This window comes from Betta splendens, chromosome 17 (genome assembly GCF_900634795.4).
Source record: "Betta splendens chromosome 17, fBetSpl5.4, whole genome shotgun sequence".
NCBI lineage: Eukaryota > Metazoa > Chordata > Actinopteri > Anabantiformes > Osphronemidae > Betta > Betta splendens.
This window is the reverse complement of record NC_040897.2, coordinates 4,712,329-4,737,134: the sequence shown is the minus strand read 5'-3', so window position 1 is coordinate 4,737,134 and position 24,806 is coordinate 4,712,329. Positions and strand designations below refer to the sequence as shown.

The 24,806-nt window shown below is 45.0% G+C and overlaps 2 protein-coding genes across 11 annotated transcripts; one reads left to right on the top strand and one right to left on the bottom strand.

Moving 5' to 3' along the window:
• Positions 1–328: 328 nt before the first annotated feature.
• LOC114844101 (amyloid beta A4 precursor protein-binding family B member 1-interacting protein-like) lies at positions 329–8,624 on the top strand. Of its 4 annotated transcripts, XM_055503657.1 has the most exons (15): positions 425–467; positions 770–873; positions 964–1,032; positions 2,152–2,211; positions 3,508–3,595; positions 3,752–3,924; positions 4,977–5,048; positions 5,112–5,271; positions 5,389–5,510; positions 5,593–5,667; positions 5,747–5,890; positions 6,720–6,830; positions 7,363–7,461; positions 7,537–7,621; positions 7,711–8,624. In XM_055503657.1, the coding sequence occupies exons 1-15, from the start codon at positions 440–442 to the stop codon at positions 7,860–7,862; spliced, it is 1,542 nt and encodes a 513-aa protein (XP_055359632.1). In that variant the 5' UTR covers positions 425–439; the 3' UTR covers positions 7,863–8,624. The 4 variants fall into 4 exon arrangements, with proteins under 4 accessions (XP_028987027.1, XP_055359633.1, XP_055359634.1 ...); XM_029131194.3 differs by lacking the exon at positions 770–873 and having other exon boundaries at positions 329–467; XM_055503658.1 differs by lacking the exon at positions 7,363–7,461 and having other exon boundaries at positions 381–467.
• On the bottom strand, positions 8,074–24,806 carry LOC114844100 (abl interactor 1-like). Of its 7 annotated transcripts, none has more exons than XM_029131193.3 (11): positions 24,554–24,806; positions 20,758–20,925; positions 16,848–17,024; positions 15,143–15,157; positions 14,517–14,620; positions 14,252–14,392; positions 13,359–13,459; positions 12,592–12,813; positions 11,412–11,498; positions 10,383–10,568; positions 8,074–10,286 (listed from the first exon to the last, which is right to left on the bottom strand). In XM_029131193.3, exons 1-11 carry the CDS (start codon positions 24,668–24,670, stop codon positions 10,111–10,113), a joined length of 1,494 nt encoding a protein of 497 aa, XP_028987026.1. In that variant the 5' UTR covers positions 24,671–24,806; the 3' UTR covers positions 8,074–10,110. The 7 variants fall into 7 exon arrangements, with proteins under 7 accessions (XP_028987026.1, XP_028987017.1, XP_028987023.1 ...); XM_029131184.3 differs by having other exon boundaries at positions 12,592–12,810; positions 24,554–24,805; XM_029131190.3 differs by lacking the exon at positions 14,252–14,392 and having other exon boundaries at positions 24,554–24,805.

Below are 24,806 nucleotides of genomic sequence, written 5' to 3'. Positions count from 1 at the left end.
GTTGGGAGCCGTCCACCCGTCTCTCAGGTCGTCCAACTCTTCCTCCAAAGCAAACAAACAAATAAAATTGCTAGTTTTTCCACGTGTGCGCAGCCCAGAAACCCAACGCTGCTTGTAAATGTTTTGTCTTGATAATAAGCAGACGTGGCCGAGCCTAGACTGCGGCAGCAGATCAGATATTGATTTGACGGTAAACCAGTCAATGCTTTGTAAACCAACAGTAGCATATGAAGAGAAGAATACAAAAGCTCTGTGAACAGCTGCGGCAGAGAGCCGCATACGTTCGCTCAGCGTTGACCAAAACTCTTAAACGCACTTCCTCCTGATTTCGCAGGAAGTTCAACCACTATCTGCAGAGGCAGCGTGAGCTCAGTCACGTGCACCAGCAGTTATCTACAAACTGACCCACGCTCACTTTGACATTTAGGCACACCTCCAGATGCCCCCATGCGTCAGAGACAGACAAGGTAAGAGGGTTGAAAACCTTAAAAATGCATTGATAAGAGATCAAAATGTCCATTGTAGCTAATTCATAAATGCAAATAAGCAGATCATATCTTGGCGACTGTCTCTTTAAGAGTTAAATACTTCAACGGTCAGATCAGCTTTGTTTAGGACTAACACATGTCCTGTCACTGCAGCCAGAGGGTTGTGCAACTAATTAGAAAACAGTAAGAATCTCCTGACCACAACAAAGGAGCAAACATGTTGTGTTGCTGTGAGCAGGCGATTCTTTTTGATTCCACAATAAATCGTGCTCTGTGCTCAGGCTCTGGCTCCTTCGCCTGCACGCCTGTCCGTGCGTCTGTCTGCTGGCTCCTCGTTTCGTTGAAGGATGAGACCACAGCAGCAGCAGCAGAGAGAGCTTATACTGTACACGAAGGGGGCTGCTTCCATGCAACACAGAGTCACTGACAAGTAAATATTAGTGGAAATAGATTCACCTATGTTTTTGTTTTGCAGGAGGTAAAGAATCAGAAATTTGCATTGACCTTCACATGTGTGAGGCAGAAGTCCGGAGGGGCCACAAAGGTAAAGTTCACTTTTTTTAATGTGAAACTCTCACTTTCATATGGAAACAATACTCAGTCAAGAACCAAACACGCCTCTATTCCCCTTTTAACGCATATTACAGTAGGTGTAGTTAAGATTCACGCAGATCCAAAAAAACACCGCTGAGGCTCTGAATTCAGAAACGTCTCACGTCTGCAGTCTCCCAAATAGACAGGACGAACTTCGAATGTGTCCAGCTGCAGCTTTCATGTATAAAATTTTTCAAATGCAGCCAGTTCTGCTCAGCTATACTTTCACTCTGTGTTCCATTACTAGGATGCTTATTAGCCATCTAATAGTACATTATTACTCTCTGGCTGTAGAGGCCGTTTTAGTGCCTCTGCAGCTCATTTTCTGGCTTTTCTGACCTGTGACCTTGCTGTGCTCGTTTACCTCTGAGAGACCAGACAAAATTAGCATTTGTGGGTCTGAGCAGAATCCTGCCTCCGCATCTGCGTCTGTGTCTGCAATAAGGACCAGGACATCACAGCCAGTCCTGCCACCCAGAGCTGCTCCACATCCATTATGTGTTTGTCATGAGAGTGGAGAGAGTGGGGAAAATTCCATAACACCTTGATGAAATTCTCTGATCTACATGAGTTCTTTTTATCGGAATTATCAATGAACATGAGAAAATGTCTGCTAATTTTGGGATGGAAAGTTTGCGCTTCAGTTCATAGCGAGCTTTCTTTGGGCCGTGACTGTGCTTTCTCGCAGCCAATCACTATTCAAGGGAACCTGAATTATCTCTGGTTTTAACACCAGTTTATAGAAAGCAAGTCATGCGACCAGAGATAAACCAGCCTCGCTGTCGCTCTGCATTTTCACGCGGATGACTCTGCATTCACACGTCACATCTGGGTTCTCTGCGGGCTGATGAGGCTGGAGCCCTGCATGCTGTTTATGACAGTTTCGTCCAAACTGTGTATACGCGCGGACGTGTGTCCACGAGAGCTTGTTTCTTCATGCCACGAGATGTAAATGTTGGGCTGTGTTTCCAGAAGGCTCTATTTTCCAGCTTTTCAGCTCACGCTGTAACAAACGGAAATGAAATGAATCCCTTTAGCAATCACTGATGCCTCTGCTTTGTTTCTCTAGATGGATGATATAGATGCTATGTTCAGTCACCTGCTGGGTGAGATGGACCATCTCTCTCAGGTGAGTCTGGAGTCTACTACTGTCAACTGGACTGGTTGGAATAGATCCTATTTTGGATGGTTTGTGAGTAACATTTTGTGGATCTGTTTAATGGTTTATTTCAGTCTATAGTTTGTGAGAAACACAAAAACCACGCGCTATCAAATATCTTTGGTTTATACTGTCCAGATGAGGTGACGTGCCACCGAGCCAGTCTGAACGTGGCTCGATTAACCATGGCAGCCGTTGGTTTGAAACTGAGCATCAGAAAAAAAAACAGTGTGAGATGAAGCAGACGTCTGAACTCATTTGGGTTGGGCCGTGGGGCGACCGCTGAAGTTTCCCCTTAAGCGACCATAAGCTGCTCATCACGTTGGCTTAACTCGCCAAGCAAAACATGGTGCGCATCCAACTGATGCAACCTCAGCCCGAAGCCCAAGTCATTAATGTCCACTCCTGATCTGTCTGCGTAACTAAACGGGATCCAGCTCGAACATTACATCAGCTGGAGCAGACAACAGCCTCTATACTGTATGTCGCTTTGGCAGGCGTCCTCCTGGAAAGGCTTCCCAGTGACAAACACCACCCAGAGCAAGAAGAGCTTTTTGATCAAACCCTGATCCTCTTGGCGGCCCACAAACAAAAGAATTGAAGTAATTCCACTTATTGCCCTGATTGGGTCCATTATCTGTCCTCGGAGCCAGAGGACATTGGGGGCTGCTCTTCATTCCTGACTTAAGCAGCTTGGAGGTGTCATGGAAGCAGCAGCTTTAGCCTGATGACATGTGTTTTCATACATTCACCGGGCCCGGGAGGCATCGCTGTGTACAAACTGGCCGCACGCCCGGCTTGTTAATAATAAGGGAGCCTGCTCCCACTGAGACTTGTGTTAACCATTAATGTATTGCAGTTGTAAGAACAGCACTCGTCCTTCGTGGTGTTCAAATCGCAAAAGGGCTCATTTTACTCGGATCAGGGTTTAACTCATAGACCCGCTGGAACATATCACTTTTACAAATTCGTTTTTCTAATGAGCGTACATGATCTATGGTTTCACGTGCTGAAGGCAATGTGTTCTCCATCAGTGGTGCAGCTTTAAAGCAAAGCGGCGTCAAGCAGCGGGGAACAATGTCGCTGATAAATAGCAGGCCAGTGTAACGTAATTAGACACGAGTTCAGAGCAGTTCAAAGGCGGCTTTGATTCTCCTTTATTTGAAAATATGAAGTGGAGCTTCCATCGGAAACGCAAGCTTCTGTTACGCTATGTCATTTATTCAGGCAGCACAGCAAGTTATTAACGTCTCTGCTTCCCCACAGAGTCTGACGCCTGGAGCTGACCCACCGGACCTGGACCCTGCCTCGATCCAAGAGAGCACGCTAACCATCGGCTTCACAGACCTGAACGGTGAGTGCTGATCAACCAAGCGGGGACGTAGTGAAGAAGAAAGGAAATTGTTAGGGCATTAGCATAGATTGTTGTTGTTGTTGTTGTTGTTGTTGTAGTTATCATGAATTCCATTACCTTCATTTCCACCCACATCTCCTGTATGTGGCCTCACAGAGTCCCTCAATCAGCTGGAGGACACTGACCTGGATGCTCTGGTGGCCGACCTTCGATCGAAAGCAACAGTTCAAGATTTCTCGGCTTATCAACAGAACAGTCTTCCAGATAAGCAAAGTTCAGCAGCCGCCATGACTCAGGCACCAAACAGTGACTTGTCTGAGCTGCAGACGGTAATCCAACCACTATTGTCAGTTTTCCTCGATTGCTAAAACACTATAACCAGGCCTTTTTCCATTATGGTACAGTAACTAAAGTAAAGCATTTCTCAGGTCTTTCTGTGCTCAGTTACAAAACACTGGTATTCAAAGATCTTCACTCACCACAGCTGGAGCTCGAATAGCAAAAAGCTGCCACACTGACAACACTACAGGTCAAAATTTAATACAGGTCAATCTGATTCCTCAGCAAAAGGGCCCGAATCGGTCATTGAGTTGAGAATTCACTAAGAAATGAAAGAATAAGTCGAAGAGGAGGAGGAGGAAGAGAACGAGGAAGGACAGAGAGACAGGCAGTCTCAGATAAAATTGAAGCCACTGTCTTGTCCACCATGTCCTTGTCCACTGTGACTGAGCAAGGCCGGGGCAACGAGTGCAGCCACATCTGAGCGGCTTCACCGTCAGAGCCTTCAGGGAGGAGAAGTGGTCGGTGTCCTTACAGTGAGGCCGTTCTGCACAGTAGCAATAGAGTGCAGACACTCACCACGTTGTTGCTTGGGATAATGTCAGCTTCTCTTGTGCGTCATGGTGGTAGAACCTCCTTTGAGCCACGGAAGAAGCTGCCAAGATGTTCTTCCCCCGCTGCCTGGCTACGGCTCATATACTGTAGTCTGTTACTACTACTACGCTGAGGCAGAAGATTTTCTTGTTTTTCCGAAAGTTGTGGTGTGTAATACGTGAACGAATAATAATGTGAGCCTTTTGGGTTCATGTGACAAGGTTCACAGATGGAGAGACTGACAGACCAGTGCGTTAGACTCTGTTGTAGTGTTTGTATTTTAATGGCTTGTATTTATTGTTGTTTATTGAAGGAATGGTTTTGCTCCAAAGGTGAAATGAAATGAAGCAAAGATTCATTTTGACCTAAAAAAAGGTTTGGAGTTTGGGGGTTTGGAGAATTTGGTGAGATGTTATGGATTTGTGGTTACAAGCAATCGAGAAAAACTGTAAACACAAGTTCTTGGACATAAAAAATGAATGTTAACCTTTATGACTGACCGTTGCAGAAGGAGCCCCAGACAAAGGCAGAAAAAATCAAACTAGCTTTGGAGAAGCTGAAAGAAGCTAAAGTTCGAAAGGTAAGAGCAGGTTCTAAATCGTTACTGTAGCACAGAGCTAACTGCTCCCTCTGCCTCATCCAGCTGATTGTGAAGGTGCTGATGGGCGACGGCAGCTCCAAGACCCTTATGGTGGATGAGAGACAGGCGGTGCGAGAGGTCCTGAGCGAGCTGTTTGAGAAGACGCACTGCGACCGCAGCATCGACTGGAGCCTGTGTGAAACCAACCCCGAGCTTCAGATCGGTGAGAGCCTGCACGTTACTGGATGCCAGCACACGTTCAGAAGCACATGAACGACCACAGGGGGCGACTGATGCCCACCGTCAGAGACTCTGTTATTTATCTGGCTTTTCTTCCCAGAAAGATGTTTTGAAGACCACGAAGGTTTAGTGGAGCCACTGTCTGTGTGGACCCGCTACAGTCAGAACAAGCTCTACTTCGTGCAACGACCTCAGAAGTATGTGATGTTCACTGACCCACAGGTGAGAAGAGACAAGGGAGCGTTTGACCACGTGGGCTAAAACTAAACTCGCTAATCTGAGCCGTGCTTATCTCCGCTTGAAGTTATTTTACATGTGGAAGAAAAAGAAGACAGGTGTGAAAACAATTAATGAAGAAGCTAAACAACTTTTAATCAAGGTGAGATCCGGACTCAATAGGTGGTGTGAATCTTCCAAGCTGTCAGCCTCTCAGTTTGGTTCTGGATTGTTTCGTGTAGGAGAATTTTGGAGGGTCTGCTCTGATTGTGCCTGATCTCGAGGGCACGTTGCACCTGAAGGAAGATGGGAAGAGGGTTTGGAAACCTCGCTACTTTGTGCTCAGGGCCTCAGGCATCTATTTTGTACCTAAAGGGAAAACAAAGGTACGACAAAGCCACAAGTCACTTTAATGCATCATGTTTAATTTGAGCATTTAGAAAGCTTTAGCTCACTGTGCAGAGTTCTGGTAAACTGACATCAACGAGGGACGAGGTTAAGGTTTCCTGAGCCACACACAACAGACAGAGATAAAAAAAACAACCACAGCTCGATGGTTTCGACCTAGAACCAGAATTAGCTGGAGAGCTAAAGCGAAAACACTATTATTAAGTAGACTTAATGTGTAATCTCATTATGTCTACAAAAATAAATGTTTATCTTTGTGAATAAGGTTCTCACATGTCACAGTCAGAGCATGAAAACAAAGCCAGTGCTCATCCAAGAGGGAGAAATATAAGAGACAGATGTGCAAATCCGAGTCACGGTGAGCATCACAAATCAGATGACATGCACACAAATGAATGAGAGGAGACTCTGGGATCATACACACACCAACAGGTGCTGTAGGTCACATACACTACCCTTCCAATGCACCGGAGCAGTCAGGTTAAGTCACAATCACCTGAAGACCAAAACAACCTGAAAGGCTGCGATCAGCACATTAGGAGGGGAGTGTATGAAGAACTACGGTACGGTGACAGTATAAGCAGAAAGCAAAGCTGGAGAAACAAGGTCAGGATCTGATCAAAGACTTGTATCCTCACATAAACTTGTCTTCTTGACCATCGTCAAACATAAAGGAAGACTTGTATGGCAGCAGCTTCTTCTCAATGTACGGTTTTATTTTTCTGTCATGCCCGAACAGTTTAACTGCACATGTTTCACATTTCTATCAGTGACAGCGTAATTATAGGACGCATCTCTCTGCTCCAGTCCTCCAGTGATTTGGTCTGCTTCGCCCGTTTTGAAAAAGTTAATGTCTACACCACCCACGACTACAAACAGAAATACAGAGCTCCCACCAACTTCTGCTTTGTGTTGAAGGTAAGCAAAAGTGTTTCATATGTAACGTTATCAATAAAGAGGGAGCCATATTTGTCCTATAAGCTTATTCGTTGAGCGAACACAGGAACCGGGTGGCTGTGGCCAAGTATGAACTTAGTGAGCTGATTGGCTGGAGGAAAGTGGGCGGGATCATTATTGGCTGATGGTAATGACGGTGATTGATGGTAAATGGAAGTGGGAGTCAATGAAATAGGGAATCTCCTTCTAGGCATTGAAAAACAACGAAAGTGGAAGTTTAATGTGGATTTTTTCCTGGTGGCATGAGAATAATAATTTAAAACAGAGGATAGAACAGCAAATAAACATAACTAGGCAGTTTGTAGTCACAGCCTTTCCTAAATTAGGTCTAATTAAAATCATTTAAAGACCACAAACCGCATTCCAGCGATAGCAGCTCTTTTTGGGTGCTGTGGTAGTTCACGCAGACAGTAGCTTAGTGTGGAGCGCCCTCTACTGGTGAGACGCGACACAGCGTATTAACGCTAACGCCACAGCCTGCGTCACTTCCCAGCATCCCTGCATCCAGAAAGAGTCGCACTACGTCAAATTCCTGTGCTGCGAGGACGAGCACACGCTGTCGCTGTGGGTCAACTCCATCAGAATAGCCAAGGTTAGATTCGGCCAACAGCACGCTGAAATGTAAGTAAGTCTGTGATGTTCACGTGTCCTCCGCCTGTGTGTCCAGTACGGGGCCGTGTTGTATCGCAGCTACGAGGCAGCCGTGAAGCGAGCGTCCACGCTGCGCACCTGCACGTCCGCTGCGCACAAAGGTCGGTGCACACGCTTAGAGCGGCTCACAGGGTCAAATGATGCGTTCAAAACCTAAACCCAGCTATTTACGCACTAATCGCCTTTACAGAAGCGGCCAGCGGCCGGATGTGCCCAGTCCTCCACACGTCTCCACCCAAAAACCCAGATGTTGGAAACTACCCATACGAGCCACCGCCTGACTTTATCCCGCCTCCTCCTCCTGGACACGCAGAAGTCACACCTCCACCTCCGTCTGTGTGACAGGGTCAGCTTTATTAGACGCAGTATATTCTCAGACATTCAGAACAAAGACATGGATTCGATTTTTTTGGATAGATAATAAAGTAAAAACTCTAGGCTATACTTGGTTCGCCTAAGCTATTTTGAGTGAATGCTGAATTTTTATTGTGTATATAGGATAAATAGGCACTATACACATAAAATCAAGCAGCCTAGCCTTCAAAACACACAGTTCTGTTCATAGTTTCAGTGGACTGTTTATTACAAAAAGTCTGTACATAAATTTCAATGAACACATCCTATGTACAAACTGGGATCTGATGACAAATATTGAATTCGGTTCCCATGGACATTTAAGTTACTGATCTTTTTTTTTTTTTTTTAACTCCACACTGTATAAGAAAAACACACATTGAAGAAAAGGCGCCTCTGACCTGTGATGCCCTGAAATGCGAGACGTTCAGTGGTAAACTCTACAAAGTTCTCCGCGTCAGTGATCGTCTCATGATTTCCATATGAAAAAGTATAAATAAATGCTTCACAGACAAACTGCTGGATAATTCTCGGACACTGAGACGCGGGCAATGCAAAGCTGGACAGAGATTAGGTAGAAAAAGTAGCCTTTTCACAAAACAAATTTGCCTCATAAATGAAAAAAAATACAATCGAGAATGGGATGTAGTGACAAATCATTCATCGTAATGTTTGGCTGCTTTCCTGCTGTTACCACTGGATCCATTTCAAAATAAAAGCTGATGTTCAATGTCCATCACTTCCCAAGTACATCAATGTATGTGACTCATTACAAACACAAAATCTCAAATTCTGAGATATCAACATTACAGTGACAGTGAGTTCTAGTCATCACTTTATAGGAACAGGCATCTTATGTTGCAAAAGTAGTACAGGTTTTCATATCAGTGCTGCTTTTAAGACCCCAGGAAGTTGTCATTCATATTTTGTAACATCCAGACAGAAAATGTAAGTAGCATTTTTAAATGTAAGCAGCAGACTGATTCTAGCTGTTAAGTTGTCTACATTCACTACAATGCAGAAGTGATTGGAGAGTACAATCAAAAATCATGATGTTCATTCTGGAATAAAAGAGGAGACTAAAACCCTCGGTTACATTTCTATGCAGAGTAGTCTTCTTGTGAGGTCATTTGTGTTGTGGCGATTATGGTTATTCAGCACCGATGTAAAAGCACCACACCAGCAACCGGAGGGAGAGGGAGCAGGACGATCAAAATGTCAGCACGGGGGAATCAGCTCGGATCAGAACCTCTCTGAGCTACAGTAGCTGGACAGCATCGCCAAAAAAAGAACAATCAAGATGAAAATGATTCCGTGAGCGTGGAAATACAAAAGTTCATACGTGGCCGTGACAACCGGCACTGTGAGCGTTGGTTGACGTTAATGTTCAAGTAAAAGTAAACACGAACAAACGAAAGCCTTTTCAGTCTCCGGCACCAACTCCACTGACGCTGATGGAAACTCACAGGTGAAACAATAACTGACAGATGTACTGGACTGGCAGCTTCTCATGTTACAGCTTATATACAAGTTAGAGAACAGAAGGAAACTTCACCAGAAAGACGAAACAGGTTTCGTATTTTTCTTTTTTTTTTTTACACTCACTTCAGCTTTTTCCAACAGCAGCGCACAGTACATACACAACTCCCGGCTGCTCGTTCCCTCTTAAACATCTTGTGACTCGGACACCTGTACGGAACATTCAGCAATGTCCTAAAGCACTTATTGATGTTCATTTGTCCTTTTCTGACAAGCTGAGACAAGATAGGATAAGATAGGATTGGTGCTTTTGGAAGGAGGGAAGAGTTGGTCTGCTGGTCTACAGTGCAAATGAAGCAGCAGAAGCGTCTGTGCAGGACTCGGCCAGATAAAGGTGCTGCCTCATCTGTCTAGTCAAATCCTTTTATTGGAAATTAACATTATGCCTATTAGAAGTATTCTTATTGTACGTCATTTTTTATTGTATCTAAGCGGCGAAAAGAAACGCCTCCTCCTCCTTCGTCCACAGTGTAAACAAACAGACCCGGCCGTCCAACGCGGCAGCACTCTCCTTTAATGTGTAATACAGAATCAAACCGTGCAGGCACCCGAACAGAAAAGCGTTCTCCAAACACCACCATGGCACTTCAATGAAAACGGGAGCCTTCTGAACCGCTATCACTGCACACGTCTGTACACGCTCCTGCTTTTACCTCTGCTCAAAACTGCAGAGCTCCTCTGGGTGGGGTTGTGTTTTTTAGTCAGCATAGTGCATGATGGACTCCACATAGTTTCCTGGGAAAAGTCCGGTTACGCCATTGCAGACGCCTTCAAACCAGCCGTCATCGTTCTTCTTGATTATGTAGATGATGGCTCCTTCCATGAAGGACAGCTCATCCTCCTTGTCCTTGGAGTAGTCATAGATGGCCACAACTGGCAAAATAATAAAAAAAAGAAATATCTCAGTGTCACTGAATGAGAAAAAACAAAAACACCCCCCTACTTGCCTGGTTTCCCTCCAACACTAACCTTTTTCTAAATAAGCCTTGGGTGCCCAGTGGGGGTCTCCGTCAGCATAGGGATCACTGTAGTGAACAACTGCTGCTTCCTCTTCCTCATAGTCCACAGGTGGCGGAGGAGGAGGGGGGGAGGCTTCCTCGAACACACCCATGTCCTCTGGTGGAGGCGGAGGAGGTGGAGCCGGGCTGTCTGTTACTGAAGGAGGTAGACAGAAGGATGAGGCACCTGTGGTCCTGCTCCGATCAAGAAGTTTTGTTATCAACATAACATCATAAGAAATGTTATGTTATGTTATTGTATGCTATTTTGTGTTTGTGTGACCGTTGCTGGTTGAGAACGAACTGCCACACACTGAGAGTAAACGGTTTGCATCCAGATGAATGGGATGCGCTGAAGATGACGTGACGGTGCAAATGTCACAGTTCTACTCCTTTGAGCCTCTTATCTCACCAATTCATACAGTAAGCCTGCTCTCAAATTAAACAAAGAATAAATGGGAGATAAAACACCAAAGGATGTTTTTTTTTCCCAAACAGGTCCAATCCGCTTACAGTTTTTACTCTGGTTTGACTTTGAATCCATTTAAGAATTAAGAGCTAAAATGCTACATTTTTTAACAATAGCTATAGAGAAGAGCCTCTTCATAAAAACTATTATAGGCCTCCGTCTTGTTTAATACCAGCTTAGAGTCTACCCCTGGCCACACAGCGAAGCCTGACACTCCTACAGTATGTTAACATCTGTAGAGCTCAACACATCATCTCTGCAGACAGGTGGGTGCTGAATCAGGACGCGGCATCAGGTCACATATTCTCTTCACAGCAGACAGAGCAAGTGAACCGTCACCATGGCAACAGACATCCGAGGGGCGCGAGCTCCCCGCTCGACATCGCATATAGTGCAGGGAAATGACTGTAGCAAGGCGCAGAGCAGGATGAATGTGAGCCGGCGTGTGGAGGCTGAATCCAGAGCCGTATGCAGGTGTACGGAGTAGTTTGCCTTGCAGCACCGATGTTGTGTCTGTGTTAAAGTACTTACTGCTCTCCTGCATTCGGGCTACAAAGCCGGTCAGGGGGATCTGTGGGGTCAGCTGGACCATGGGAGGAGGCGGAGGAGCCACAGACACTAAAGCGGCAATGCCCACGAGGGGAAGCAGAAGGAGCAGTAGAGAGAGCGAGGGAGGAGAAACAGAGTGAGAAAGAGAGAAAACAAAAAACATGGTGAAGGAGAGAAGGCAAAAAGTGGAGCAGAGAGAAGCCTTTGAGTGAGCAGAACAGAGCGCTGAGCAGCTCATCTGCAGACCTCCAATCAGCCCAATCCAATCACTTCCTCTGTGCTGCATTTTTCAGGACGGGCTCAGTCTGCAAACTCACCTCATCAGCATCCATTTTAAGCTAGATGCGAAAAAGCTGTAGGCAGCATGAAGACTTTCTGCTTCTAGTCAAAGTACTACAGTGACAATAAAGGGTTGCAATAAAAAAAAAAAAAAAAAAGAACAATTGTCTTCACTCATGATGATGTCATTCGCATGCCAGCCAGGTCTGACTCATGAACCTAACTTCATGGAAGGGCGTCTATAACTATACTCTATATACTACTCAACCCTGATCTCGCACATCCATCCACGGCTTCACCCGGAGAGACCAGTGAGCTCCCTCACGCATCAGAGCCAGCTTTTCATGCTGTGAAACATGGGTCTCGCTTGCAGCCATCTCAAACGGATCCTTCACTTTGATTAAACCCCACTGACAGCGATGACAGAAAGCCCCAGTTTAAGCCCCTGGTTGAAAAGGTGCTGCATCACTGTCTCACTCCTTCCTGATGAGACAGACAGTGTCCTCTTCCTCTTGCGCTCTGTGCCAAAGCTGACACTTGTCCTCAGAGAGAGAAGCCATTAGGAGAGAAGAGCTCAGAGTCGAAATGAATCCTACTCTTCTTACAGAAAATATGTCCGTCTCCTGGGTTCTTCCTCTTCTAGCGTCAATTAATGTGTTCTCTGCCCTGAAACACCACCAGTCTCTCCTGAGTGAGAGCCTTCCTTCAGCCAGCCGATAATAATACCCGATAATAAAACACTGGCCCAGCAGTGAAGGTGGGAAGGTGTAATTAGTATTCTGTCCATCCTTTGGGAGTGCTGACCATTTTTATTTAGATTTAGTTTAAGCATTTGAGTAGATGCCTATTAACTCTCCACACATCAAATAAAGCGGTGAGCTACCTGAGTTCTGCGAGTAGGCTGGGCCCCCGTTGATGTGAGGCTGCTGGGAGGAGACGGAGGGAGCGCGGCGGTACGTGCCAGTGGCCGACACCATGGAGGCCGAGGAGGTGGTGGAGGAGGAGTTGTGACGGGAGATCTGGCGGGAGATTGTGCCAAACTGGGACATTGGGATGGGCCCCAGGCCGGGCCCCTGGGGGACCGAGGCAGAGGACGTCGCCACTGCTGGAGAAACACGAACACAGACACACAGAGTGGTTTAGTTGTTGGAGCTGAGCGGAGTGTCGGTAGCTTTAATACTGCACAGTAAAAAAAAAAAAAAAAATCGAGCTGCTTTAGTACAAGTACTTGCATTTAGTTTATTCAACACTATTGGCCCATGGAGATAAAAAGCACTTCAACTTCAACACATTTCTCACTTCTTGGGACAGCTGTGCTAATTCCCCTCATTTCCTAAAACACTTGATGTAATATTCATAGTATTCTCTGCCCGCGTTTAATCCGTGTTCAACTGGAGTCAATGTGATAATGTTGAATGAGAGGAAAAGGATCAGGAGCAGAATGAGAAGCAACTTTGTCATTACACTCCAGCACCAAATACTGGCGCTTACAGGAAGAGCAAGGACAATGATTTTAGTCCCAAAACGTTTGTAGTATTAATAATTATTAATTAAAATGTAGACTAAAATACTAGTACAAAGTAAATTGATTTGTTTCCAGTGGCAGGTATGGCTCAGTGAGGTCCCCTGTGCTCATCTGTGGACACTCACCTTGGCCCATACTGGGAGGGGAGGGTGTGGGAACAGCCAGAGGGACCCCCACGCTGCTGCTGCCGCTGTTCTCCCTGCCACCGCTACCGCCGCTGCTGCCACTGCAGAGAGAGGACGCGTGAGACAAACGTACGGTAGCGCTGGTCGCTTGGCATCCACCCACCGCGTGTTCCACAGAGCAGCTGTGGGGACATGCTGTCAGGCGCAGTCGCACACGCACGTGAACAGCAACAGCGAATCTGCCAGCGTGTCGCTACAAAAACACCATAAGCACCATCTGGAATCTGCCTGGATCTGACTCTGACTGTAACACTGAACACAACGGACACAATTATGTTGCATCACATGCAAAACCGACTGTAAGTCTAGTTCTAAACAACAGGCCAGGAAAGAAACACAAAGTGTATCTGATGCTACTTTAGCAGCTAAATGTCATTACAACTGAATTATGTTGTAATTATTTATTATTATTGCTTTTGACATATTCTGTGACAAATAAAAATTATTTGTCCTGGTGTATCAGTCGAGAGAGACGTGATGCCCTTGAGTGTGACGACAGCAAGCTGGTAAATGGTTTTTGTATAGGCTTGGATTCCCACACTCTTCAGGCAGAATATAATGAATAAATATTAAATAAATGATAAATTGATTATGCAGTGTTGACTGAACAGAGCATGAAAGGGCTGTAATGTGTAACTCAACTGCTCAGAAAATCATCTTAATAGAAATCCTGTTTATCTGTCCTCTTCAGTTTCCTGATTGATTCTCACTTTTTTTACACGCTTTGTGATGGGAGGTTGTGCAGGTGTGATCCACTTTTCAGTACATCTGTGCTACACGGTTCTGCAACATTAAATGTTGAGGTGAGGAATGCGAAGAGGGGCATGAGCTACCTGTGTGTCCTGGGCCTCTGGTTGAGTGAGGCTGTGCGGGCAGGGCTGTGCTGGCTACCCAGTCGCGCTGGGCTTGTCATGTAGTCATTAGGCACCACCGGAGGTTTCACTGGCTCAAGTGTCTTGTAGGGAGTGTTACGCCTATTCATTAAGAGAATTCGATCTCAATATCCTTATGAGGTGTAAGGAAACATGGTTGTTGAGGGGACTATGCTCAGACACGGTTTTAGGATATTTAAGCCCATAACAAAAGTGAAGGTCTTACCCCAGGGTACCACGACCAGCCATTGGGGGGCTCGGGGGTTTCTGTGTCGGTGGGGTGGTTCTGGAAAGTGTCCCACCTCGCCCTGCTGTGTTGTTCCCATGTTGCTAGAGGGGTAAAGACCACATCAAATACTGTTTTTGTGCATTCTGCAAAGCTGTCGCCAGCATTCAACTTGCCAGTGACTGTTCAGTCTGAAAAGAGTGTGACTAAGCAAACCTTGAGCAGATCATCTTCAGATTCATTGGACATGATTTTGTACCGCACAAAATGGAAGATGAAGACATAAATATGAGGAAAGGGCACACAAACAAACTCTCTAAGTACAGAAAGTGAATAAAATAAGAGTATGTGAAATATAAGTAAATATTTAGCAGATCAAATAGAATGTTGTGTATCTGTTACACACTAATCAGAACCTTTACTGACGCCGATTGTTGTCACATTACAGCAACGTGAACTTTGAATTGAAAAAAAAGAACCAAAATGAAAACAGTGATATATAAACCCCTAATGAATTTTACATGTGAACTGTTCATCCGCTGTCGGTTTGCATGAACAGCCCTATGCTGGCTTTAAAAATGTGATTAGCACATGACAGGAAGAACAGAAAGGCAACCACCTCTTACCTTGGCCTTAAGCCACTGAGTGCAAGCAGGAAAAAGAGGAGAGAGAAACAACACATGCTTATTGGGTGGAGGGTCAAAACCAGAGCTGTAACTAGGACTTTAATATTTCCTTTTATACGTATGTTGTTGAAAGCACATACAAAATAAAAACCTAAGACATTAGAAACACTGAACATGGCACAACCAATATACATATGCCAATTGGATCTTAAAGTGCAATTATTGCAGCTCACTAAGATGCCAGTGTTGCTACACTGGTCAATACTGAATAATACAAAAAAAGGTGCAAATTTCTGTATTAAACACAGATTATATACAGAACACAGCATACAGAATTAAAGTCTGCCAGATTTGTCTAAGTGTGTCTGGGTTTTTTCAGAATGGGGCTGACTTACGGCACTGTGATACATGCTAATATTAGCACTTATTACTCACTAAAAATAATGAGCACTGGCTGAGCTGGTAGTTTAAGATGTGTTACTCAGGACGGTAAAAGCACAGTGAGGTCATAAATAACAGCAGCGAGGGACAGCGCCTGCTCAAACTCTGTCACCCCGGTAACCGGCAGTAACGATAATGAAGGGCTATTATGGAGGAGGGGTGAGGCAGGGGTGAAAGACGTCGCCTGTAAACGCATGAAGGGACCTTTCCATACTCGAGCCCTGCTTCTCAGGATGAAAAACTGTGTCTTGTGATCAGGCTGCGAGGATGGAGGGCTACTGTGTTGCTATTTCCCACAGAGCTTGAACGCACCACGCACAACTACTGAAACAGACCTACATACAGAAAGACACTCTCTGCATTAATATGTAGTCTTTGGCCTGTAAATAATTCAGAAGGATCTACTAGTGTGGGAGTTCTGACAGAAACATACAGAATATGAGATTCACATGCATTTGTGGACACAAACGCAAATACAGTCACTACACAGCCAGGGAGTCTTCAATGTGTCATTAAGAGATGAGCTAAAACACAGTTATGAAAATAATGGCACTGACTAACACTAAAAAAAATTGACGGATCTCTTCATTGCATATTCGTAAGTGATTTGTGTTCTCTATGCAGGTGTGTCTAGAAAAGCTGGCGTCCACGCTGCTCTTCAGCCATTTCTACTGTGCAGCGTTCATGAATGATGATTCATTTGCGCGGCGATCGGTGCCAAGCGCGTCTCAGTGTGAGCCGGCTCTCAGAGGAAGCGGCGGGCTTCTGAATTTGAATCAGTGGATGTTCGAAAATAAGCATACGGGTCTCTGTCACAACAGATGCAGTTAGGAGTGGAGGGAGACTCAAAGACGCTGAGGAAATTCTTCCCGCCAGCAATCAGTGCACACATACAGTACAAAAGGACAAAAGGATACTGGTGTGTGGCAAAGAGAAGCCAAGGGGGAGAGGACAGAATGGACAGATCATGTGGAGAGAAATAACAAACTGAATGAGAACGAGCCGGAAAAGCGCTGAAAGAATATTTTTGCCATGATTCAATGGGGATTCGAGGGTGTGAGTAACACTTGGCTGAGATGCCTCTGGCCTCTACGCACACACAAACACCCACATGCCTAATAACCTCCAGCTTAGGAAGTTGTTACCAAGCTGGAACAAAAGCCTTTGACAGTCAGCACACAGATTTCACTCCTGCAAGAAGCGAGGGCTTTAATATTAATGACGCTAAACGACAGACATCTGGCAGAAGAAGCCAGAACCTTACTTTGACACCGTGTCCAACGTCGTCCAGCAGCGTGTAGTCAATGGGCTTTCGGATGTAGCGCACGGGGCGCTCCATGTTGCCCGGGGCGATGATCTTGTGGGTGCGAGACGTGTTCTTGTTTGTGGTGAGGATGCCAATCTCCCGACGAGCCACCTTCTCTTTGTGAATGTCCACCGTCTGTAGAGAGAGTGAGAGAACACAACCGCGCCATATTTTACTACGAAGTGTAACTTGTTTATGGAATCCACTAACAGTGTGTACACAAATGTAAGGGGTCCTTCACAGCTCTGTCTGAGGCCTTAGATATTTATCAGTATAATATTACCTATATATCACATTAAAAGTGTTTACTATTAACATCAGTTCATTTTACATTAAGAACATTTATTATTTAAGATGCTAGCCTCAACAAAGGTTCAGTTCAACGTTCTGAACTCTTACTGACCCACTACTCTCATGCCCCGGCCTACACCCTGGGGCCGGTTTAATGAAGCTGTCCTCTAACCCACTTGTTCTGTGACCTACTGAAAATACCAGTGACCCCCATTTCTTCTGCTGTTGCAGTCATCATCCCTCACAGCAGATTTCTGCATGGACTTCAATTCATGGATGGTGGTGCTGAGGGATGCAGATAAGGAAACTAAAATCATCACTTGGAGACATCTAGTCGACCACTCAGCTTCACAGCTATGCCAGCCTCTCTCTCGTTGGACATAAAGAAAACAACAAAAGAGATTCAATATCTGAAAGCTGTAATGCTGACCCGGCTTGTTCCTGCTGTGCAAAGGTCTCTGTGTGTGAGGCAAACAAGAACATGGGCTCTTTTCTAAGGAAAGGAAACTGAGGTGACACGCCCAGCTTCATCTGGGAAGTAAGACAAGGGACCCGCCTATTTCCTGCCACTCATGGGCGAGTACAAGTGGAGTGTAGAATACAGCCAAAGACAACTCAGAAGGACAGAGACGCCTGGGTAAAACAGACGCATCAGGGTTAGTGAAAGATAAGCAACCCGTGCTCTTACAATCTTCATCCGGTCTGTTTATTGAGGAACAAAAAATATATACTGTATTAACTGAATCAAGAGTGCAACCACCATATTCAGATGACAGCAGCTCTGTCAGCTTCATCAGTATTTCCTCTTTCAGATTGCTCAAAAGGATTTTATGACACATACAGACACAACTGTTACCCAATTGTGACGACAGGCCTTTATCTGCCCTGCCTGTGCTGTCTTAAGCCCGGTTTTCTTTCCTTTTCCTTCCTCTTTACCCTAATAAACATCTGGCTGTCTGTGGGATTCCTGCAGGGTGTCTGTAAAGGCAGATGGCACAGCTGTGGCGTTAAGTGGCAGATCTGGTATACAGCAGCTTCGGCCTAATAAATCTGTGCTTCAGTAACGGCAAGGCTCGAAGGTCCACTGGAGCAAGCTGTACCCATGTTTGCTGTGGTCTATTGTAACCTAAGCTGGTTCAATAATAATGGCAACTGGATATGTTATAAGTTAGCTGTGCATAAATGCTGCTCTGAGCTTCATTGGTTACCGAAGGAACGAAAAGTAGCAGAACTGTGCTTTTTCTCCCTCGCCGATGGTAGAATGGTATGACTCATCCGTAGAGATAACGTATGGAGTCCAGAGCTTAGAACAGAGCCAGCGCTCCATCCAGTTGACCTGGTTCCAGTATTTTGGTAGAATGCTTCAAGACACACAGGTACAGACGCAGAACAGGCTGGAGAGATTATAAATGTGACAAGGCCTCAGAACACCCTGAGTTATAAGCAAAAGGCATGTAATAAATGGATGTCACTGAGTCAAAGGGGGCACAAGAGGGTCACTGTGGGTTCCTGGAGAGAGAGCAAACGGACCCAAGTAAAACAGGGTCGGGGGGGCAATACGATCAAGAGGACGTAGCTCAGCTTGGTCCAGAATAGCATATTATTATTATTATTATTATTATTATTATTATTATTATTATTAATAATAATATATAATATAATAATAATATAATATAATACTTATATTTTATATAATAATAATAATAATAATAATAATAATAATAATAATAATAATAATAATAATAATAATAATAATAATAATAATAATAATAATACACAAAAACTACTCGGTATGACTGACACACAAATGAAAAGCCACAGATTTAATTTCATCGCACTGAAGCAGCAGCGTTTCTTATCTAATTTTGTGACAGCCTGCTCTGTAGTGGGCTTTTAAATCCTCCTGAGACGGGGCTCGGACTTGGCAGCTATGTTTGGCTACTCTCTCTTTTTAATCCTATTTTAACTCATTCTAGCTAAAGACAATTTGCACATGCGAAGCCAGAAGAAAATACTTGGCAAACCCAAAACTTGTACACAGCACATCACTACTGGAATAATGAATCCCAGCCTCGGGGGGTGGGATGGGGGTTGTGTAGTCACAAACCCACCAGCAGCACTATAATGATATACATGATATAATGAGTGGCGCTTTTTTCCTGTCCTAGTTAGAACAACATGTATGAAAAAAATATATAAATAATCTACCAGTTTCCTGTATTGCAATGTAAAACACAGTTGTAATAATAACTACGGTATCCAACTCCAATGAGACACCAACTTCATACACTTTAATTTTTAGTCTATATTAATAGTCTTCTTGAATTACTCTTTCATTAAATTCTGAATTTGCCTTAATCAGTAGAAAAATACAGATGCTACTAATGACTCCATCATGGAGCTACAGTATCTATAAATGGTTCTACCTCCACTTGTGCTATTATTGCTAAGAAACTCAGCTGTGAACAATAATAATATTTGCGTATGTCAGTATAACAGTAACACCCTCCCCAGTAATAACTACAGTCAAATTTCCCAGCTGCATCCAAAACGTGGATCACTGAGCTCTTTTCTAATGCTGGTCCTTGTATTAGTTAGCAGCTGCGTGTGAAATCTGGCTTTATAAAAACATGGAGTAAAACACTGTTCTGATAAGCAGAGTCATGAAGAGATACTAACATCAAGACGTTGTCAAGTCCCAGTTAATGTTCATGAAATGCTCTGTAGCAGGTTTACATGCTATTTTGGATTCTGGTATTTTAATAGTTCCTGTCTGTCCTTTACTCAGGCACACAGACAAACACCAGTCAAGCATCCCTCCTCTGACATCCCTGGGGAAGTCAACATGAATGGCATACTGGCTTTGTCTTTTGTAATGTAGCTCATCGTTCTGGACCAGACTTGAAACTTCAAAAAACACAACAGACTACAGTGAACACTGTGTCCCTCACCTCCCCCTATTTTGTTAATCCTGTCCGAATGGAGCTTTGGAGAAAAATGCTCTCCGTCTCCTAGCGACCGCACTGACTCAACAGTTTCTCTACCTATGGGCTGTCAAGCGTTCACATTAGTGTGGAAGCATTAAAGGAGTGCACATAAAAAACATTCATGTCTTAAAGCTCAAACGACGGCTAGTTCTGTGTCCATCCATCCATCAGGCAGCCTGTGGACTAAAGCGGGAGCTGAAACGCTCACCAGCGAGAGTGCTGGTGTCAGGATTTCACTTCCTCCCCGGCCGGCTTAATGAAGCACACAGGGAGGGGACAGGGACGTGTGCTGGCTGACAGATGAGGATGGTCGCATGAGCCAGTTACGAAAAGTGGAGGACTGCTGCTGAAGCAGGAGGGACTGAGGAGCTCCAGCATCATCCATAACAGTCCATTATCCCGTCCATCCATCTTTCTAGTCAGATAATGTGTCACTTTGCTCTTCAGTGTTATTAAACAGAATAATGTGTCATGATTAAGGAAATGCAGTAGTTGATCCAAACCCTGTGCACTACACGTACATAAAAGCTGGCACTGAAACTAGCCATAATGGGTGCATCTATAATGTACAGTATGTGCACGTTCCGTACCTGAGAGATGTGGTTGATGGACGATTCCATGCGGCGCAGCTGCGAGGCCTGGATGTCCAGTAGCTGCAGCACATTGTTGGCTAAGGCATTGATCTGGTAGGCCACGCTGGCTAGAGACTGGGTGGTGTAGGCCTTGGTCTCCTCCAGCGCCTTCTTCTTGTCTTGAGCCTGGCAGCGAGAGGGAGGGAAGGCACAGGAGAAGAGACATGAGAGGCAGCAGAACCTCGGGAGGAAGGTGCGTGTGAAAAGCCTGCAGAGGGAGGCGAGGGGAGATAAGGCTTGAGTTAGTGTTCTCCTGTCGGTCGGGTGAGCAGAGGGCAGTTTACCACAGGCCCGTTCATTCTCAGTGGTGGGGGGGTGGGGGGGGGGGGGGGGGGGGGGGGGGGTTGGGGGGGGGGGGGGGGGGGTGTTTAAACCACAACCCTCTCACGCAAAGGTTTAGGATTCTTGGAGGGGACGACTTTTGTGGAATGCAAAGCAGCTGAAAAATTGGACAACAGCAACTTCCGGACAGCCCAGCTGAACGACACGGAACAGGTGCACAGTGGGAGTCGGGCCAGCGAGCAGGAATGCTAAGACGTGTCCTAGGATCCCAAATCTCTACTGTGCTGCACAATTCATCTGTTTCTGGACACCTTTAAATAGCAGCAGCACCCAACGGACATATTTATAGTTTGGACAGAAACAGGGAGAAAGCAGCAACAGGGACCATCGGTCTGACCAATGCATTCAGCACAGGTTATCCCACTGGCTCTCTTTCTCAATCAGGCTAATCGATACCGCAGTAGTTTATGTTTTTTTTATCGTAGTTGTGAGACAATGTTATATAAGATTTTACAAAACTGAATAAATCTAACTCTTGCAACTTGTGGACTTATTTCATTACATGCCACAAAGATGCGACTCCGGCGAATGACAGGTCCAGCTGCACTGATGCTACATTGAAAATTCAGATTGCACAAATCAGAGTCATTCAAGCGCTTACAAGAAGGGAGGGGGGGTTAAAACCATCCTGAGAAGAAAACCAAAGGCAACAATAGACCTTGTCACATGACTACAAACTGTGCATCTTTTTCTATTTGCTCCTGTTTTGCCATATAGGTTTCATAAGGATTTCTTTGAGTGATGAAATAAGGTCATTTGTGGCCATTACACTGCACCAGGTGATATGATGATGGGTTACTGTATCATGTAACACGCGAGTGAAGCACAGTTCAGTCATAGGGATCATCAGGTCATGTAGACATCACACTACAGAGAACCCTCAAGCCTTCTAATTTGATCAATTACTACGTGCTGGAAAATAAAAAACCCTGCAGATGTAAGGAGACGTTCAGGCGCAGCTGTGTCTCAAAAAAAGCAAATGTCATTATTCAGTAGTAGAAGCTCTGATTCAGAGAGGTGCTATTTTTGTACACAAAGGTCTTCAGCGAGCCGACATCTGGTTTCCTGCCTCTCGTCACTTTGTAGGTGACAGTTTCTGAGTTGTTCAAACTGCTCATTTTAAATCCCTTGTCCCACAAAAAAGGAACTGTGTTCATTTTTCCTCCAGCCTCTCTGAAGGGGACTTACATAGAAGCGGAGCTTCTCTGCATAGTGTCAATAAATAAACAGCATTTCTAAAATGTTAATCCTGAAGGTTTGGGCCCTTTTTTTACATACAGGAGATGTTTTCAAACAGAGTAAAACAAACTTGACAAGAATATGTGCCGACATGTGAAACTGGTAAGGATGTTTCATGCGTTCCACATCCAGCGCTAATGCATACAATTGGCGTCTCAAGCATGACAGCAGGCAAAGCTTCCTTACACTTCATTCTTTGTAGTGAGGTGGAAATTATTAAGAAGAGAAAATTTTTACATCATCTGTAGTCGAAGATCTTTTAGGCCTAAATATTATTTATGGTTATACAGTTACTATATTACAGCTGATGTGGTGCAAAGGCCAAAATCATACACCATGATGTTGACTAGTCTCGCACCCGACTTTTGCAAACGTTAACATTTGTTTATTTTCCAACTGTGCGATGTGTCAAGGTGTGAAGGACACATCAGTTATGTGTCAAAATCAGATCTGAGCATGTCTGTTGTCAACGCCTCTTGTGTGGTTTTCATTTCCTTTAGCTGTGGCTTGGTATAAATTTCACAAAGTATCACTGTTTGTGACACATGGAGTAAATATCAAACGACAAGGTTGCCAGCATCCTAAACCAGGGAAAGGTTGGAACCATTTGGAAGCAGAGGTGCAGAATGAACATACATATGTCATGAATGCAGTTATCTATCCATCTTCCATGACATTAATAGCCCACAGAATAATCCAACCACCACCTTAAAAGTGTATAATGCATCAGTACCTGGCTTCATGACTGAAGCAACGCAGTCTGAGCTCTCCTCCCTGTTAACAGGAGACAGCTTTACCACTATGAGAGAATCACTTCCTTTGAAACGTGATTCCAGATAAATTGGCTAGTGAGCGAGATACGAGACCTCAAATAAAATTAGGTTCGAGCACAGTCTCTGAGAGGAACATTAAGGTACAAGCATGCTGCAACGCGGAGCGGTGGCTGCTCAACGGTTTCTCGTTCATGTGCATTCAAGCAGCGTAACCTATATTGCATTCCTGAGGACAACCGGGATAAAGTGATCCGACGTGGTATTTGGGCGCTTTTCTCAGAACCGCAGTCGAAAAGAGTCGAAAAGAGTGACCGTGCTGCAGCACGGTGGGGTTCCTGCTTGGTGCCCATCTGTCAGCACTTATACAGATATATAGGCATATTGGCCAGTGAATCCACAATCGAAGAACATTTTAAGGAATATTTAGGCTCTTATAATATTATAAAATGTTATGGTGAAATCACACTGGCAGGTGAAATCACACTGGCAACACTTAAACCGTAATTTAAACTAATAATTCATCTATTTCCACACACTGTTTTAATATTCAGTGTGTGTGCAAACACCTGCTATGAACCTACACCATGGATTTAATTACAAGCAAATGATCCATAAATGTGCACTGGAGCCATGTTTTCAGTCCTGTACACACACACACACACACACACACACACACACACACACACACACACACACACACACACACACACACACACACACACACATCTGCATCGCGTCTTTTATGACCCGTGATTCTCCATAAAAGTCTTTGGGGACTTGGCCTAAATATTGACATCCACTAATAAGTGGATAAGCTAATAGGCAAATAAATGCTCTAACCCCGTTGCAGAGGCTGAAATTATCGTTAAAGCGAGTCAGTAAATGTTAGAGAAGCTTCCTAATCCTCGTGCCTGCGTGATTTCGTGCGTTAAATATACATATGTGCTTATAGAAGGAATGTCTAGTTAAAGAGATTAATAGTGATCGTTTCCATATCACACGCTTATGTGATGTGAACGCGTGATTTTCCTCCACGTCAATATTTGAGCTAACGCTCCATGTAGCGCAGTGTGTCCTAACAATGACACACCCTCTAGAAGCCCCCAGCAGCTTTCAGCACGTCGACTGTGGCTTTGAAATGCCGGCGGAGCTCCGGGCGAAGCGGGCCGATCGCACCCACCGAATCAGAGCCGAACGACGCGCAGCCGACCCACAGGCTCGGTCCACACGTCGAGAGAGAGAAATGGCCACCGCGAGCGGCTAGCGGTTTGAGGATCCCTGTCGCTACGACCAGCATTTCCTGCCTCTGTGGTTTTCACTCACTTCTACACAAGCACCGCAAACACGACGGCGATCGGCGATGAATTGTGCCGAATGTGCCGCCCGTTAGCGCCTCTTACCTGAACATAATTGTTTTCACAGTATTCCGCGACGCGGGAGAGATTCTGGTAGCTTTCCACGAGCGCTCGTTTACCAGCAGGGATTTCCTCCTCTAATAGCATTTGTAGCTCTGCCATCTTACATCCCTTTGCATTGCTCTCCTCCCTGTCTTTCTCAGTGAGGCGAGGCGGTGATGCTGTGCAGCGTAGCTGAGAAAGGGGCTCCCCCGCCTGGCATTGTGGGGCCGCTCGTCTCCAATTCACAACAGCCTGT